Below are 19170 nucleotides of genomic sequence, written 5' to 3'. Positions count from 1 at the left end.
GGATATGTTTCCATGAACGCTTTCCAATATACCATGGATATGTTTCCATGAACGCTTTCCAATACACCATGACGACCGATGGAAAATTTGATTGAGCCAATCACATCCAAGATTAATCAATTTAAAAAACTAGATATTGGATTAAAAAAATTGAAAAGACCAACCCGGATAACCGAGGGATTTAAGATTTAAATCTGTGACACATTGCAAAGAATTTTCCTTCCAATGAAAAGTAAATCTAAGAATGCTAACCGTCTAGATCATCCTAGAAGTATTGGGTTCAAAGAGTTAGATACTTGATGCCCAACTAAATAAAAATTAAAAAAAAACAGTTGAGAAGTTCAGCAGTTATCCGACTGTCCATTTGATGCAATCAGTACGCCTTCGCTAACTAAAAATAGTTGCAAAGTGGAGTCAAATGTGGGAATTCATCAAGTTAGTCTCCAATAATAAACTCACAAAGAACAAATCCGTACTCATTTTATGGAACAAAATTGGATTTACATTTTCTAATCAGATCGAGTTGTATGGCATGTGTGCAAAATTGACTTTCATCAATTGCAAGAGACTTGAAAATGGTAACTTGTGAGCTACACATCATTTTCACAATTACATTTGGATTTACAAAATAACAAAAATTTTGAGGAATCAATGCACCAAATAGCTATTCCTCAGGCCTCCCGTACGATGTGTTGGTCGAATATCTGAAATATTTGAAGAAGTCGATGAGCAAGAACAAACTATTTATTCAAGTACAAAAGGAAACACATTGTGAAATATGGTAGGGTTGTACCATATGAAACTGTCATTTTTCAACAGGAATACTAATTGAGAAAATAAAATAAAATAAAAATACCAGCTACCTAAGAAAGACTTGGATTCAACCGTCAAGCATAAATAGAATATTGATGCATAAAGGAAGTAATACTAGTGATGTTGGAAATTTGGTTTTGGTAAATTGGCAAACGACTGATTTTGACCAAAAATTTTAATAGGATCCTAGTAATTGATGGAAAATTGTTAGACAATGATAATCCATTACACAAACAATTATAGTAAATTTTCCTTATGTGAATGAGAAATTAATATCTAAAGTAAAAAACTTGGCACATTTATAGTTATTATTGTAACTTTACACCCTACAATGAATGATATTTACACTAGACTCAAATTTACCAAGAGGACACTAACATAATAGAATGTTCTTTGTTAGTAAGCATCCACTTGTTTGGTCTATAGGTTCTCACTAATAAATACCTAATTAAGGAGAAAAAAGAAAGCAAGTCAGAATGTATAAAGAAGCTCCTGCATGGTATGAAATCGGTCATTCAGAAAAAAGGAACAGCATAATTATTTTGAATTAATCTAGCAACATGAAAAAAAAAAGCAATAAATGTGAAGTCATGCTGCTATAATATAATACAAGACACTTCTTACCTTAATTAGAGGAACACACCATCTCTGACTATTCTATAAGAAAATTAGTGGAAGATGAGAACTGTAGAGGTATTATGCATCTCTTATGCCGGCTATGAATTTGGAGAATCTCCACTGTGTTCTCTAGACCATACTTCATGAAAAAGATGCTTAAGTTCTGAACGGAGATGATTTCTTCCTTGTGAATAAAAAATTTTGGTTGCAAGTGGTGCTGGAGCCACTGGTATTATAGTAAAAATAAATTAGCCAGTTTCAATTTTTAAAAAACATACAGAATGAACCAACATCATTTACCCAATGGAAATAAGTTTGGAACCCAACTAAGATATCATGCTTCAAACATAGCAACAGCAAGACTAAAAGTACCATCCTTGTAATTTATCTGAATTTCAATCAAATAACATCACTTCCAAGAAACTAGGTATCAGCAGAGACTTCATATCTTTTGAGCTGCCAGCTACATTCAAGCTTTTAATTATCATTGTTATAGTCACCATCATCATGCCGTGTTTAGGGTCTACTACAAAAATCTCATCCTCCATCAAAGTCTATGCAAAGTAGTATTACTAGTAATCTTTACATTGACTAATATTTTCTTTAATTTCTCTCTACCCCTTGTACCTTTCATTCTAAAAGAATCCAGTCTTCTTAACTATAAAAACATTAATCCTTTATAAATATCTTTGGACCATGTCAACCTATTTTCTCATTAATGTCATTAGAAGTTTCTTTTAATGAGATTAGTCCAAAAGATTTGTGTCCAGTCAGTTAGCTCATCAGCAAGTTGATGGCTCAAACCGACGGTTATCAATATAACAATATGGATCGTGTCCTTTTAAATTCTCAACACACCTCTTTGGCTGTTTAAGCACCCTACGAGTGGATCTATAGGCAATTGTTTCCTAAAATATAATCTTCAGCTCAAGATAGAAGCACTTCAAAATTTCAAGCCCTGGTGAACTTTTGAAGCCTTGGAACTCTTTAAAAAGGAGGGAGAAAAAGAACTCAAGAGTTGAGTAAAAACAAAATTTGATCAAAAGGATAGAAGTTGCTTTTATTGGGGTGAAGGGTTTCTTTTAAGGGGTGAACACATTTTTGGGGTGTCTGTCTGAAAAAAAATCTCATTATTTGATTGATTAAATTAATAGGTCTTTCCCATTTTTCAGCATTGTTCAGGCAGGGATGCAGGGCTTGAGGCAGCAAAACAATTGATTGCATTTGTTGTTCCAAGTTGACGTGGTAACCAAGTGTAACTTTCCTATTTTATGTTCGAACTCCTGCATGCTCGCATTTACAAACCAATCAATCAATGAGTGAGAATTCCAAGAGATGTGTTTTGCATTTTTTGAAAAAATGTCTCTTAACTATTGCACAGATGCATGCACCAAGGCCAACAACATTGGCTACTATGTGCGGGCACACGAGCTGAAGCCCTCGACTGCCACGTAGGTATGTGCCTAAGGTTCTTGGCTCCCACATGAGCACACTCGCCAAGGCTAAACAACTGAACTGAGCAAGCGCAATGCCCCAAGCCATAAATGTGTGTTGTCATCACTAGACATCCCTTTCTCATTGTGTGTGTGGACGCACTCATGTTGTTGCATGACATCAAATTTAGATGCAGTTTTTGGCATGTGAATTCTGATGCTATCATTTTTTATTTATTTGAGATTAATTATATTCTCAATTAAATTTGACCAAAAATTCTATCTCTATTTTCAGCCCCAATTTAAGGATTCCACAATCAAATCAACTAATTTTACATCCCTTAGTTGCACAAGAAGGTACACTTACACTCAGTTTATATGCGCATGTCCATTAACAACACTCATGTTCGAGCCAATGCTTTCTTATGATTGAAATGGTCTAACCCTTTATAACTTGAATAGTGTTGGACATCATTTCTTATTCACTTAAGAAATTAATCATTAGTTTACGACGGTCTACTCTCGAAATAGTCGTTCATGCTCCTATTTGATCAATTGGTTACGTAAACCAACTTCCAACATTATCATCTAATGGAAAAGCACAAAATTACTCATGAATATTAATATTTTTATTTTAATAACTGACACATCTAGCTTAACATTCTCATCTCTATTAAATTAACTTTTTGTATGTATTACATTTTATCAGCTGACCCCGCATAGTGGAATAAGACTTGGTTGTTGTTGTTGTTGTAGTATGTATTACATCTTAACATTGCAACACTCCTATGATGTGTTACAAAAAATTTCATTTAAGCGTGAGAGAGGACATAATAATCACACGAGACTATACAAGCTACTCTGGATTCAAACCTCATTCTTTATCCAATTAATCATATTTTCATCAATATCCTCATTCCCCTCAAAATTCAATCTTTTAGTGGATTTAGAAACTAAGCAATAGAAACAGAATGTTAAACCAAAAATGGTAACTTGGTGAGAGAGAAAAGGTTGTTGCATTCTTACTACAAGAAAGCTACTTCACATCCATGATCTAAACTCTCTTCTATCTTAGGGTTTAATGGCGTCATTTGACATGTCGACATACCAGCATGTGTTATAGGTCACTGATTTAGGAGGGGAGTATCTATAACACACTTGTCAACTTGGTTCAGCCTCCACTTAGCAAGCAATTCCTCTACCTCGTCACCAATGACTTCCTTTTCAACATGTCATTTTTGTCGTCTTTGTCCTCTACCTTGTCAAATGTCAATGACTCTAGCACTTGCCTATCCTTCTTCATATGGCTCTACCTCTTTGTCCTCTGCCTTGTCATCTTTCACATATACTTTTCTGAAGCTGAAGCTAATGCCAAGAGTGTCTCGATATGTTCGGTATGTCAGTCTACCTGTGGAAAGAAATACCCGTAAACTTTTCCAAAGCTAGAGCTGATGTCGAGGGTGTCTCAACGCGCTAGCATGTCGGTTTGCCAGCGGAATGAAATGTTCTCAGTTGCGCCGGCCTACATGGACTGATGCTCTTAAACCTTGTTCCCACTTCTTTAACATATTCAAAAGGTAATGCTGATTCCAAAAGTATCAACAGACCTAGCAGCACTGAGGCCTATAGACTACAGCATTAGCAATTCCATGTTGGCTAGCAACAGACATCCTTCAAATGCCAAAGACTGCCATAATTGACTTGCAACTGATGTCATATAAATGCTTGAGAGTTACTAATTTTAACTGATGATCTGATTATAGAGATATGGTGTCAGGTTCAATTGCTACTGTAATTGACTTAAAAACCATATACCAGACTATTGCAAAAGAGTCAGTTATTCAGACAATTAACTGGAGAAATCATGGAGAGATATGACCCCATGAGGACCATGAAGATGGCAAAGTAAAGAAAAGTAGAATAAGTGCAGTAACCAACAATTTCACAGCAAATTAATAACATAAAGTCCTCTAAACCAAAGAATGTAGGGGATATTTTGACTAGAATCAATGAACAAGTATATATTTGGTACCAGCAAAAATTTCAAAATAAAATTTTTACATTACAAGGAGAAAGACAGGATATGAAGCTATTGCTAGATTGTAAGCCTACCTACAGGCCTGTCTGATAATGATTATTACCTAGCAATAATAGGAATTTGTACCTGAATGATATTTGATTGAAGAACTAGCTTGTACTTCTCTTCTTTTCATGGTTTTGTTCTGCAACTTGAATCCTGAACAGAAAATGGGAGAATACTATCCTCAGATGGATACAGGGATGAAAGCCTATAGAGGACGAAAATGGTCAATAAGCTAATTGTATTGAGAATGAGAAAAGAAGTCGCAATTGGAGAAGCTTGTATGTGCAACATTCGAATAAATGCATTGTACTGGTGCCTATGTTGTCAAGGATCAGACTATTGGACTATTGATAGAGGAATTATTACGAAAAATGTCCAGCTTGGCAGCCACAGAATAATACAAATAAACTTAAGTATGATGATAATAATAGTGGAGGATGATGATGTAGCATTGGAAGAAAAAAATTGTTAGGTAGCATTGGAACATTTTGAGCCAGTGACAAGCGGAACCTTAAGGTGAAAAGGAGACCAAAGGCCAATGAATGTCAAATAAAATTTGAAGATCAAAGTCAAGGAAAGATGCTAATAGTCTTTTCTCTTCTGATGCCTCTCAACTTCTATTTTGATGCTGGTATAACAAGAGATCCGAATTTCAGTGTATCTGTTAGTATAGGATGGTAATGGAAAGTGCTGAGATATTATATTGTGCACATTTTTCATATTTGAGTCAATTCCATGATTTTGGCTTTATACTTTGAAATTTATAACATTCCAGTCATGCTCACAACTATTACTAGGCATGCTTATTGCCAAATCAATAACCACGTATAACTATTCTCTCATTTTTATTACTCTTCTAACTCAACTCACACAATTTACATTATGTTTTTGACAAGAACACAGCTCCTGTTGAGTAATTTTGAGTTAGGTAAGGTGATTGCAACTTGACAGCCTCTCTGCAATACTGCAAATGACGTTCAATTATTGAAGGAGAGCCTTGCTACAATGGTAAAGTTGTTGTTATGTGTCCTTGTGGTCAGATACGAGTGGCAGAAATAACCTCTTCTAATGCAGGGTAAGTTTGCGTACAACAAACCTAAGGTAGTCCGACCCTTCCTTGGAACCTCATATTGGCGGGAGCTTCGTGTACCGGGCTACCATCAAAATACTCCAAGCACCACAAATAACAACGCCGACCAGGTGGAAACGCCCTTTTGTATTTTACCATTCAGTTAGTGTTATTGACCAACAACTTACACGAAACAAATCTTGTCAAGGTGAATTAACATGAAAGAGAAGGAGTTAGAAGAAAGGAATCAAATACTCAAGCTACAAAAACATGATAAATGTATTCAAAAAGTGCTACTTTAGGGAATACACAATTCACTAAAAAGACAAAAAAAATGTATTACTGCAACTTGAGAGAGAATAATTCAAAAGTTATGAACAAGCTGCCAGAATGAGAGAACTAGAAGCAAATGTCTGCAGACTAGAACAAAAGCAGCAAAATGTTTACCACACTTTGATGTAGAACCACCACCACAGTTGCCATCCAAATGTATAGGTGTTTCTTGCTCTGCAGTTGCCATTTGTAAACCTAGGAGTGATTATGAGTTAAAAATATATGTTTTTCAAGAGATCTAATCTAGTGTGCAATTGATTTTTAATTTCTAAGTGATTACAACAAGAAATTAAAGTCATTTTAAGTGTTTGGCCATTTAATTATTTATCACATAAATTAAGACCAACTTGAAATGAAGGTAAAATTACCAAAGGCATATTACTTCAGGTAAAGATATCCTAAAGGCAAGAATTTATTGGCATATGGAAATACTATTCTGGGATTCTAAGCATGTTAGTTTCAGAATCTTTAAATACTTTGATAGTAAAGTGTCCGTTAGCATATAAAGCTTCCTGTACAAAAGTAACCCATTTGGTTCGCAGTACAACCATACCTCTACAGCTCCATATGCAAATTAATCAATACTCAGTAACTTCACGCAGGCCAAATGTTATATAACTGAACTGTGTGGATATCACTGCTTGAATTCTTGTCTATTTGATTTCAGGTTTGATATACTTGAACAAACATATTGCTTTCACCAGACCTTTTTTTTCCTTTACAGACAAATTATAGAGTTCACCAGAATGAAGGCAATAATGCTAACTTCAGTGAATTATATTTCTACATTAAAAAGAGTTGGTTGATGTTGTTCTATTCTACATCAAGATATTCAAGGCACTTCCTGAATTAGTACCAAATGGATCTCATACATTTCAATTCAGGAGAAAGGGTACAAAAACGACCAAGAACATTCACATAAAGACTTCACAATCGCATGACCATCTATGAAAATTTACAGGCATAAATAAAAAAGTTTAGAAGCAAAAAATAAAAAAGACAGCTGTGAAAAGTGTTTTCCTTCAAAATTTATGGTTTCTAAGACAAGAAAAGGCAAATAGTAGAGAAGTAAAAGGATAAAATGTAGATATGAGGATGTGAATCTGGATTAGAAAGAAGGCATACTTCCATTAGTTGTTTGAATTATTTTCTTTCCCTTCTTTGGAAGCTTCTTAAAGCTTGAAATACCACCATCAATATCCAACACATCATCAATAGGGTTCAAAAGCCCACAATTCACTGTAGCAACATTAACATCCTTTAGTGAGAATGGTTGACCACCATCTCAAAAGCTAGATAGCTAAGAAAAGACAGCCAACAAATCAACAGTACATATTATTTAATACCTACAATCAGTCAGAGAGCGAAGGTAACAAGTTTTCATTTATGCAATTCTTTATAGCATCGGCTACAATGACATTCATATACATAGATGCATGCACACACCAACACACATACACATATAACAAAGACCAAACATCAAAATAAAATTTAATACAACAGGTTCTTACAAAAAAAGAATAGGAGGAACAATTGTCTATAATGACTAATGAATTGGATGGCTCTTAAACTTATAACCAGCTTTAGATGCCTAAAATGTTATCAGAACTAATATCTTGAGTATCAAAAACTCATCTTCAAAGTATATAGGCACTTGTGGTTCTCCTAGAGAAAAAGTATCTAATGTGGGTAGGTTCACTGCAATAAGGACTCATACCAAGCTAAAAACCCTGAAGCATAAGCAAATTCCACATGTAAACACATTGATAAACAAATAGCTACCAATCATTGGCAAACAAGTAGAGGTTAACCTGCATGAGTTGAATATTGACTAGCTTTAATTGGCTTCTTACACGCATTGCAACAGACCTAAATCATTAATAGCAAATTTAGAGAAAATTTAAGAGAAACAGCAAAGATGTAACAGAAAGAAAAACCATAAGCATCGTGTGTTGCACAGTTAAACTATTGTGCTATATTAATGTAGCATAAACATTTCTTGTCGTAGGGGCATATCTTATTATAAAATGAGAGTAATAGTTGAAGTAGTTTACTTCCAAATAGTAAACTAAGGCTGTGTTTCATTGGGCAGAAACGACCAAGGAGAAACATGACAAAGATCCCCAATCGCAGTTGGGAGACAAAACTAAGAAAATATTTCCTTTAGCCTTGTAAATTTTTTCCCTACTTCATTTCTCCTTCTCTTGCTCTTATGAAACACGGCCCTAAGCTATTTATTATCATATTAGAACAACTAATGAAGTAACAAAGTCAAAGCCATGAAGCATGAAGTGGAACTTTTATGTGACATTCTGAAGAACACTGGGTGTGGCATATTCTTGTTGGGGGGTGTGGTCCCATACGAGTATTCAAATCAATACACATATATGAGATACGCTGAATTACAATGCTTGGGATGCACATACCTAAATAACCATTTGTCACCAGATAGGACAAAAAGGAGAATGGGTGCTTAAAAGCAAAACTAGTACAATTAACTATTTTGAATGCTAGCGTAGAATTATTAATCACTAAAACCATCAAGAATATAAATAGGTACCAGCAAAAGAATGTTATAACTGAAATTGAAAAAAAATGCAAAATCCTAGAGATAACTGCTAATTAACAAATTTTTGAACAACACGAGTACTATTAACTAGTATTTCCTAACCTTGCAGGAACTTCAATTATGTATGAAGAAGTATAGTCTTGCAGTATCTTGCCTTCAGATCCAACATACAAATAGAATAAAAACCATAGGATGTAAAATTCAAACTGGAAATTTGGTGGGATTAAACAGGAGTATCAAATTTATCAAGTTGAAATCAAAATAATCTTTTAAATCCATGACATGAGTGAAGGTGGATTAACAGAAGTGTTTCCTATAAAGATAGAGTTACATAATGGATCTCTATCTTTCTACACTAATCATGGACAAGACAAGGTACCGTGGTGTATGTTGTTTGCAAATAATATTATTTTGGCAGATGAAACACGTGAAGAATAAATATTAAACTCGAATTTTAGCGGAAAACGCTGGAAGTGAAAGATTTTATGTTAGGTAGAGTAAAGACAAAATACATGGAATTTAAGTTTAGCAATATTAGACGTAATGAGATAATTGTTAAGATAAAAAATGATGAGTTGTCTATAACAGAGTTTAAATATTTATGATCATTTTTGCAAAATGATAGAGGGATTGAGAAATGTCTTATATAAAATACAAGCAAGATGGTTGAAATGGGTGAAGCGTCAAGTGTTCTTTATGATCGTAAAGTATCTCTAAAATTTAAAGGGAAGTTATAAAACAACAGTTAAACCTACTATGTTATATGAAATTGAATATTGGACTGTAACTAGAGCATATAAGCAAAAAATGAGAGTTGCAAAGATGAGCAGGGTCGGCTCAAGGCATAGGCCATTAAGGCCTATGCCTAGGGCCCCTATTATATTAGGGCCCATCAAATTAGATATGTATATATATATAAAATATATTAATTTGGATATTAAATATTTAAAATTATACCTAAATAAATTTTAGTCAAGATTTATTTTCACCAATAATTTTAATTTTTTACTAGCTAAATTATATTTGCTCAATAATTTTTAATTTTTAGATTTAACTAATAATTTTTATTTTTTATAGATTAAAGTTAAATTTGATCGTTTTTATTTTTTTTTACTTGTATTAGATTTGATTGATCATTTTAATTTTTTAATATTAAAGTTAGATTTGGTTGGTAATTTTTTTTTATTTTTTAATTAAAATTTGACTCATAATTTTTAATTTTTTACTGATAAAAATTTAATTTAATAATTAAAATTAAGTTTGGTTAATAAATTAAAAATACTTATTGGTTATACTTAATTAATATTTTTTTATTAAAATACTTTTGAAAGTCTTTCAAAAGCATATTTAATACTGTACTATTATTTCTTTCTAAATTTTATTTTTCTTTCTTTCTGCTCCTTTATTATCATTTTTTTACCATTATTATTGTGTCCTTACTCTTCGACGAGTTATTATGCACACTTTTTTTTTATAATTTGCCGTCAATATTTACTAGCTAAATATTTTTAACTAAATAAATTTAATTGATGATTTATCAAAGTTAAAATTGATAAAAGGCAACTTGGTTTAGGAATGTTCTGCCAACGTGGGATCCTAAGGAAGGGTCTATTGTACGCAGTGCCTATATCTACTAGACTATTACTCAAACCTATTACATCTAGGTCACACAATAATAATTTTTACCATTGTGTCAATACTTACCTTCATCGAAGTTAAAATTAATTGATAATTTTTTTAAAAATAGCAATTAAAATGTATATTAATAGTATTATAATAATTTATTACTTATTGTCAAATTAGTTAACATAAAATATTTTTTATTTTTTATAAATTTTACTAATAAAAAAGTTAGGTTTGCCACAAGATAAAGTTATTGCTACATGACCTAGTTCGTCACTCCTTCCGATTACATAAATAATCATTGGCAATGTATAAAACTATCCTTTTAAATTTTACTAATATAATTAAATGTCTCTAATAATATTTTTAATATTTATTTTTTAAAAAAATATTAAGGCCTTAATTTTTTTCAGCCTAGGGCCTCAAGAATGGTTGAGACGGCCCTGAAGATGAGGATGTTAAGGTAGTTGTGCTGACATCTGAGGATGGATAGGATAAAAAATAAGAATATTAGAAAGAAAGTCAAGGTTACACCTACTGAGGAAAAACTATAGGAGATACGTTTAAAATGTATGAATATATACTTAGACGACCAATAAATGCTCTAATTAGGCGTCATGAAACTATGATAAATATGCACATCAAACGAGGAAAAGAAAGACAAAAAAATACTTTGTTAACAACAATAAAATAAGATAAACTTTATTTAAATATAGATGATTATATAGTAGGGGATAATGTCCAATGACGTAGAAAAATCCATATAATTGACCTCACCTAGTGGGATAAGGTTTGGTTGTTATTGTGGCTATTGTTGTATTTTTCCATATTTGATTTATAATTTTGGAATCATAACCCGGATTGATATTGACAATATCTATTTCAAATTTAGATATGTATATCATTGGTTAAATATATTCACTTTGAGAATGTATGTGATTTTATACTATTTGATATGATCAAAAAACAATTTTATAGTGAGGCCTCCTCAGAGTGGCTTATGGGGAGGCCGAGATATGGCTCTTTGAATGACGGGTTCTGTGAAGATATTTATAAGATGCTTTCCCCTAGAGTTTGGATGAAGTGCTCCTCTTTGGATAAACTTCTTTCCCCTAAAATCAAGGACCTCTACCTTAGCTTGGACAAGATGCCTCTTCCTCGTCCAAAGTGCTCCTCAAGTTGTCCTCGTTCTCAAACCAAGATCAATAAGTTAATACAAAGCAAGTGAGTGAGACTCTCTATCCTCCAGCTTGGAATTCTCTTTTCTTATTTGGGTACTAAACTTATATATGTTCTGACACCCACATATACAATATAACTATTAACATTTTTTTGCATAGTCAGCTCATAGAAAGCTTTGAAAAAGATGTGAAGATATAGCTAAAGTCAGCAAATTGCTATAAATGTACAGGCAATGGCAGAGGCATCATATATTCAGTTTGCAACTTTTTTACCATGGCATAGAAGAGTCAGCTAATTCAAAATGATTATTCTGGAATATTTGATGAACTTATAATATAATACAAGCTAATTAAAATTACCAGGTGAAGAGGATCTGTCAATGGTCTATAATCAAAAACATGCATATCTGCAAAATGATGATCAATTTGGAAGATTATTTCTAGAACAATAATAAAATAGAAAAAAAAAGCAAGATAGAAAGTCTAACGAATAAAAGTATATTAAAATTTACAAATTTGATATGGATGAAGTAATTAAAACATTCTGAATTAAAGAACTTAAACTTTATATGCTTCAACAAAGAATACGTGGGCAAATTCTAATATCAACTTGTGAAACATGCTTACACAAGAGACTGAATAGCCTGCAATGAAATGAGGGTTTCTAGAATTGGGGTAAGGGATTGGCAATCTTCCATACAGAGAGAAAAAAGAGATTGTACCAGAAAGAATGGCGATAGCAGATATGTAGACTAGTAAGTTAAACTTAGAACCTTTCATAGTCTGATTAGTAACATTGCCATTAGTTTGTTTTTTTAAAAAACATCATATTAAATAGGCATGAAAGGCCAAAAACTAAGCAGCCTATTTCAGTCCCCAATTAGACTAGTTCATCATGGGCAACTAGATAGTAGAACAAAGTAGAGCAACTTGGTCTCTCTTAACAATTCTATAAAGCACCAATGTCACAATGTATTATTTATTTCATGCCTGCTCCAGTAACCACATAATTTCAATAATCAAGGTTATTCAAACACAAGGCTGATAAAGTGATGGTATATCATTTAAGACACCATAAGGCTATTAACATAGCAGAAAGTAGTTTGTAGCAAAATTGGCTATCTCAAAATGTAGTGTGTCTCAGTCATTGATCCCATGAGAGAGTGAGGGAAAGAATCACAAGTAAGATTGTCATATTGATTGAATCAAAACAACAATAGGGTAAGGAAATCTTTTATATACTTTTACAATAATCCAATCTCAATGAGACTTGGTCAAAATAGATTGTGTATTAGAAATGATAAAAGTAGAATAAAGTACACGATATTTTAGACCTTCTGAAAAACTAAAATAAAATTTTACACATTGGATCAGCCCTTATCTTAAATAAACCTATTCTATTTACATCAGCAATGCAACCACGCGTACTTGAAAACACAAGGAGCAGCAGGTTGAAACACAAAAGAAGAGGCTAGATCAACTAATAAACAATTAAGCCGTTCTATCAAAACAAAGCTTAATAGCCGACCCAACCTAGTGAGATAAGGCTTGGTTGTTGTATCAAAAGATAGCTTAATGTCATTATGTACATTAGTAGATACAACCTGCTTCTTCAAGTAAGTTTGCCTCATTTGCATCCTGGAATTCATTGTGTATAGTATGAGCAGCAAGTTTTTCATTGGTCATTTCTTCTGCAAAATATTACACAAAAATCAATTAACATTTTTAAAACTTCTTAATTATATAATACATAATTATAAATTTCTATGTACTGTGTAATAATTCATTACCAAAATCCAAAAAAAACTTGACCGAACCAGTGATACAAGGATATAGAAAAACAGATACATATCTGGAGGTGTTCAACATCCAAGATGAGGTGAATCCTCTAAATATAATGAGGTAAGAGCTTAAATAAAATCAGACAAGATGCATTCAAATTCATATTTAGTATCCAAGTTCTAATAAATGCAGCCCAAGTGGTCACATATCCTTTAGCAATAGATAATTAGATATCATCTAAAATACAAAATGGGGTAAGATATGCAATTATTGGCAAAATTTGGACTGTACATGCAATAGGCAGGTGCAGTCTGCTGTGTTGGTGTTCCAAAGGTAACAAAATCTGTAGGATTTCAGCTATTCTTGCACACCAGACTTAAGTGTTGTCAAAGAATTGAAACTAATACAAACTAAACTGAAGCATACTCATTTTCTTAAATAAACTCCATGAATATCTATGAAACGACCACAACTCATTCAAGTTTTCAATATTTGTTTTCACAAAAACCCTTTTCGTCACTTAAGTTTAAATAGAAAATAATATGAAGTTTAAGTAATTTACACAATATTTTGATTCTAGGTATCAGCTGTTTTTGCTACAATTTTGATAATTCTTGAAATTGTTGAATCAAGGATCATTAACACTCATAGGTCCATTTCCTAAAAATTTGAGCTTTTGTAATAAATGATTAGCCAATCCACTTACCAGAGATAAAAGAAAAACGAGTATCCTCCATTTTCTTACATCAACAGTTGAGTTTAAGACTACATGAACTGACTAAAAAATTAGAGAACTTTACGAATTCCTAAGGAATTAAAATAAAATAAAGGAAATTGAAACCTATTATTCCATTTTTGTTGAGAAGTAAATGAGAATATGATGATGAATCAAATGAAGTATCATGCATGTGTTAATACCACTGTGTGCTAAGCCAACTTGAACTTTGTGAATAGTTCTATGTTTTCCTTGTACATGCTTATAACTCGTGAGTAAATGAACAACATTTACTTAATCATGATTATTTGCTGTTATTGTCATGTATGTAGCAGTTAGACAAACAAGAGTTTGTTAACATGCTCATGTAAGTACCAGCAAAATGCACATATCCCAATAACTTATAATACCTGCTGTCATTCCTTGAAAACTTCCAACCTTAAGCAACCTTGCCATTGCTGCCATTCTACCACATCCAAGCATGCATACCATTGGGATAAGCAACCTATATTGGACAGAATAATTGTACCATGATCATTTAAAGCAATCAAAATTTTCTCAATCTCTAATTAGCTGATAAGTATCATATAGTTTGCTGTACTGAATAAGATCTTAAACAATTCAATGTCATATTGAAGCATTAATGTAACTTCTACAGCAACAGGATATCAGTGATTGATGGAAATTGACACCTGCTGAGAAATTTACATTTAGTCTTTCGGCAGATTTAATTCTTTATCTTTCCTTTTAAATTTCTACCGAGTTAATGGGATAGCAACATCCAGATATGTACAAAAAGCCAATTAATAATAAATTAGAAACAAGAGAACAATAAAATTAAATAAACTTTGGCTAAGAGGTCAAAGGAGATTTTCTTGGAGTTTATTTCTGTGACTTTCTTCAAATTGCAAATTCCTTCCAAAGTTTGTTTTTAATTAATATCTAAACATTTGTGTTGTTCTAAAGTTTATAGTGCCTCCAACTAAAAAAATGTCAGCAGAGGAATTTAAATGTCCAAAAACTGAAGCCCTAACAATGAAAGGTTATGATTGCTAATCCAGCACAGCTAATTCTAAGAAGAGTTATCAGTTCTTTCTCTGGAGCCTCAATATTTATGCATAACAATATCATCACAAATTCCTAGTGCCAAAACGTCACAGATGCCCGTCTATGACAAAATCAAAATAATAATAATAATAATAATAATAATAATAAATAATTGACAACCACGTAATTAAAAACACATTTGGGTTCTGCCTCTGTATATCACTTCATTCCAAGTGCACCAATGAGAAAATTAGGTAGGCATGGAAAAAGTAATTATGGCCAAATGGATGTAATCTTCCCGTTTTCAGTTCAGAGGAATTCAGTGGTCTGTGTAATGGCTCAAGTTTCCCACATTTCCAAGCCCAAGCCTAATCGGACTAATAAAGATCTCAATGGTATCCGAGATCTACATTTCCTCATGTTGTGAGCTGATGTATCCATAATTTGATTAAAATTGGAAGGGTGAAAATAACAACTGTTTCTTATGTCTTCGAAGAATCGAATATATCAATAAAATAATGAGAAAGACCTGGAGAAACCAGCTCAGATAACAATAGATCCGTAACAACTGATTCGGCAGGCAAGATGGGTGATGAAGGATCCAAATGTAGGCTAGCGGTTACTTGATCGAGGTTCGCTCTACGACCTTTCCTTGGTTTCGCAAAATGAAAACAAGAAAAGGTACGGTCTTGGCTTCAAAAGGAAACCCCTTTCTCAGCCTCGGCGACACAGGTTCTTCCGCTCCTCCAAGGAAGGTATAGCGATGACGATGACGGGACTAGCGCGCCATCACCGTATGTCTTGATCGGCTTCGCGAAATCAATCGAAAAAGAAAAGGAAGAAGCGAGATCCTTCTCTAGCTCCGCCTGCAATTTTCTCGGGCTCGACCTCCTGGACGGCAGAATAAAACAGCACTCAATGCGTAGAACCGGCGGCGACGGTCAGCAGGATCGAACTTGAAAGTTTCAGACATAAACCCTTTCTTGTTTCGCCACCGCAGGTTCGTCCGCTCCACCTCACATGCCGCCTATTCCGCAAGCGCTCTCGGATTCCTCGGCGTCGCGCCCGATCTCAAATGCTCCCATTCGACATCGGGCTACGATCGGGTCTTCGTTTTGACGGAGCGAAACTGGAGGAGACCTTGGGGAGGTCGAATTTCTCTCGTCTCACTCTCACGCGTCGCTCGTCGTCCTCTCTCTCTCTCTCTCTCTGGTGGTGACAAATCAGCTTTATCTGGGAAAGCCCTGAGTTGTTCAAGATTAGAGAGTAGTTTTCTTTTAACAGCTCGAGTTAAATGAGTTACGAAAATAATTCCTAAATCTATAAGAAAATTTACATTTGCCCCGGAAAAAATTTACCAAACTTTTCAGTTTACCTCTCGGAGTTAAAAGAATCAATTTAACCCTTTGAATTATCAAATTCATTTTATTTTAGTAGAAAAATCTTTTACGATGTGACCAAAATGAGCACGGATCATCTGATCCACTTTTTATAGATTAAAGGAGGGCCACTTATATATATTGGTAGGAAGTAATAGCCCCTACCTATTTTATAGGTGGGGTCATTACTCTTCACCAATATATGCAAGTAGTCCCTTCTCTGGTCCGCAAAAAGTAGACCAAAGGATCTAGATTGGACCAAAATAATCATTAATTAGCTTATCCGGAGCATTGTGTAGCAATAAAGCATTCAACAAATTAATAAGTATTTAGGATTCCAATCTCAACCATAATAAATTAATGGACATTTTTCTCTATAACAATAATAACTAAGTCTTATCTTATTATTATATGAGACTAACTATATGGATTCTGAAATATATCACCTATTATATCATTATCTATAACTAAATAAATTTTATCTTATTTTATTATTACTAACCAAGTCTTTTTTTGGTCTTCCTCAATCCTCATTTGATGTGCATATTTATCATAGCTTCATATCGTCTAATTGAAGCATTTCTTAGTCATCTAAATACATATTCATACTATCTCAAACGTGTCTCTAGTAGTTTTCCCTCAATAGATGCAGCTCCGACTTTCTATCTAATACTCTCATTTCTTATTCTGTCTATCCTCGTATATCCACACATCTACCTTAAAATCCACATGTATATAACTTTTGTCTTAGTCATAGTCTAACATTTAGCGTCATATAACATAACATATCTAACTGCTATTTTGTAGAACTTCCCTTTAAATTTTAAAGATATTTTACGATCATATAAAATATTCCTACGCTCTCCTATATTTAAACCTTCCTGTGTGTATTCTATATAAGATATCTCTCTCAATCTCTCCATCATTTTATAAAAATGATATTAAATATTTAAAACTCTCAGTTCTAGATAACTCATCATTTCATATCTTAATAATTATCTCATTATATCTAATATTATTAAACTTAAATTTCATATATTCTGTATTTATTTTACTAAGCATAAAACTTTTCACTTCTAGTTCTTCCCACAAGATTCTAATTTAGCATTTACTCCTTTACGTGTCTCATCTACCAAAATAATATCATTTGCAAACAATATACACCATGGTACTTGATGCGGTGGTAAAAGGAGCCCACCAAGGAGTCAAAGGTAGGAACAACAATCGACGTAGAGGTCAAAGTCAAGACGGTCAAAGGCAGAAAACCGTCGGGTCATCAAGGTTGGCCAAGTGGAAGGAGGGCCCGCTCATCCCGACCAGATCGATCTTCTGACTGGGTGTTGGCAACACCCGATAGTCGGACGATCAAAAAGAGGTGAACAGATATGTGCGATGGTGACTACCAATTGAGAGTCAGCCCGACCGAACCTCCTGTCCGACCGGACGAGCATCAATCTACCAAGCCGAGCGACTACGAGAAGAATAGCCTCGAGCGACCGGGTGGGGAATCCAGGTCGAGTGGCTCCCTCACTCGGTCAAACAGTGGACCCCTTGCTTAATTAACTCATATTATCCTTCTAGGAGTCAGTACTGCAGAGAGCAGGGCGTGGTCAGCCGGAAAATCATATGGCATAAGTTACCAACTGTCACGTCAGGGATTTACACGTCATGTTAAGGAAAGGTGTTAGTGACACTTTTTTGACTTGTCTTTTATAGGATAGTTGAAAAAACGTGCACACACCTTGATAAGCGTGCATGTCCACTATTGGAGCACTATATAAAAAAGGGTTCATGCACCGACGGAGGCATGTGTTATTTGTGATTAGGCTCATGTTGTTGCTATAGTTCTCTTTACCGTCTTTCTACTATTCCGGTGACTAACTTGAGCGTCAGAGGGCCAACGCCGGGGACCCCTTCCCTGGCCCGGTATTGACATTCTTAGTTTTGTAGAGCGGAGTGGAGTCTTCACGTGGTCAACTACTTAGCCACATCCCCAGTTAGTTGTCTTCACTATTTTCAGACAGGATCATATTGGCGTCGTTTGTGGGAACTTAACCTGTATCCGAGACGTGAAGATGGAGGATGTTGGACGACTTACGACCGTGACATTGACGAAGGAAGAATTGGACATGTTGATACAAGCACGAGCGACCAAGATGATGGAGCAGCAACAGCAGGTGATGGTCGAGCGTCAAGCAAATGAACCCACGGTGTTAGCAACGGGACAACAGGCTGGTTATAGAGACCGAGCAGAAAATATATCTGCTCGGAGGCCAAATAAGAAGCAGATCGAGACATACGGGGATGCACCAAATACGTCGATCTCCTTTCACCGAGCGTTGTTCCATACCCTTTCAGAGGAACAAGGCCGAGCGGATAAAGAACAAGGATCCTCCTCAGACGACGCGCCTATCCAAGATGGACGGAAGGGAAAGGCACCAAGGATCAATGATTCTCTCGAATGGATCAATAGGCAATTCTCTCCGAGAATCCTGGATGACCCGCTACCATGACATTACACGCCA

General features: G+C 34.3%; 1 protein-coding gene across 6 annotated transcripts; it reads right to left on the bottom strand.

Annotated features, from left to right (window-relative positions):
• Positions 1–479: 479 nt before the first annotated feature.
• On the bottom strand, positions 480–16509 carry LOC122041797. 6 transcript variants are annotated; one of them, XM_042601607.1, is made up of 11 exons: positions 16238–16509; positions 15796–16157; positions 14630–14724; positions 13327–13413; positions 12083–12129; positions 8161–8218; positions 7475–7588; positions 6464–6544; positions 5029–5100; positions 1438–1657; positions 480–704 (listed from the first exon to the last, which is right to left on the bottom strand). In XM_042601607.1, exons 3-10 carry the CDS (start codon positions 14709–14711, stop codon positions 1530–1532), a joined length of 669 nt encoding a protein of 222 aa, XP_042457541.1. In that variant the 5' UTR covers positions 14712–14724; positions 15796–16157; positions 16238–16509; the 3' UTR covers positions 480–704; positions 1438–1529. The 6 variants fall into 6 exon arrangements, with proteins under 6 accessions (XP_042457541.1, XP_042457540.1, XP_042457542.1 ...); XM_042601606.1 differs by having other exon boundaries at positions 16244–16509; XM_042601608.1 differs by having other exon boundaries at positions 6464–6523; positions 15796–16509.
• Between the last annotated feature and the right edge of the window lie 2661 nt (positions 16510–19170).

Source organism: Zingiber officinale, chromosome 2A (genome assembly GCF_018446385.1).
Source record: "Zingiber officinale cultivar Zhangliang chromosome 2A, Zo_v1.1, whole genome shotgun sequence".
Lineage (NCBI taxonomy): Eukaryota > Viridiplantae > Streptophyta > Magnoliopsida > Zingiberales > Zingiberaceae > Zingiber > Zingiber officinale.
Note: the sequence above shows the minus strand (reverse complement) of the source record. Positions and strands in the feature narration are given on the sequence as shown.

Excerpts from the sequence above, each read along its gene's own strand:
- LOC122041797 (XM_042601607.1), bottom strand. The coding sequence starts at position 14,711 with ATGGTATGCATGCTTGGATGTGGTAGAATGGCAGCAATGGCAAGGTTG. Across the intron at positions 12,130-13,326 it reads AAACTTACTTGAAGAAGCAG|ATATGCATGTTTTTGATTAT; the intron begins GTTGTATCTACT and ends ATCATTTTGCAG. Across the intron at positions 1,658-5,028 it reads TTCAATCAAATATCATTCAG|TGGCTCCAGCACCACTTGCA; the intron begins GTACAAATTCCT and ends CTATAATACCAG.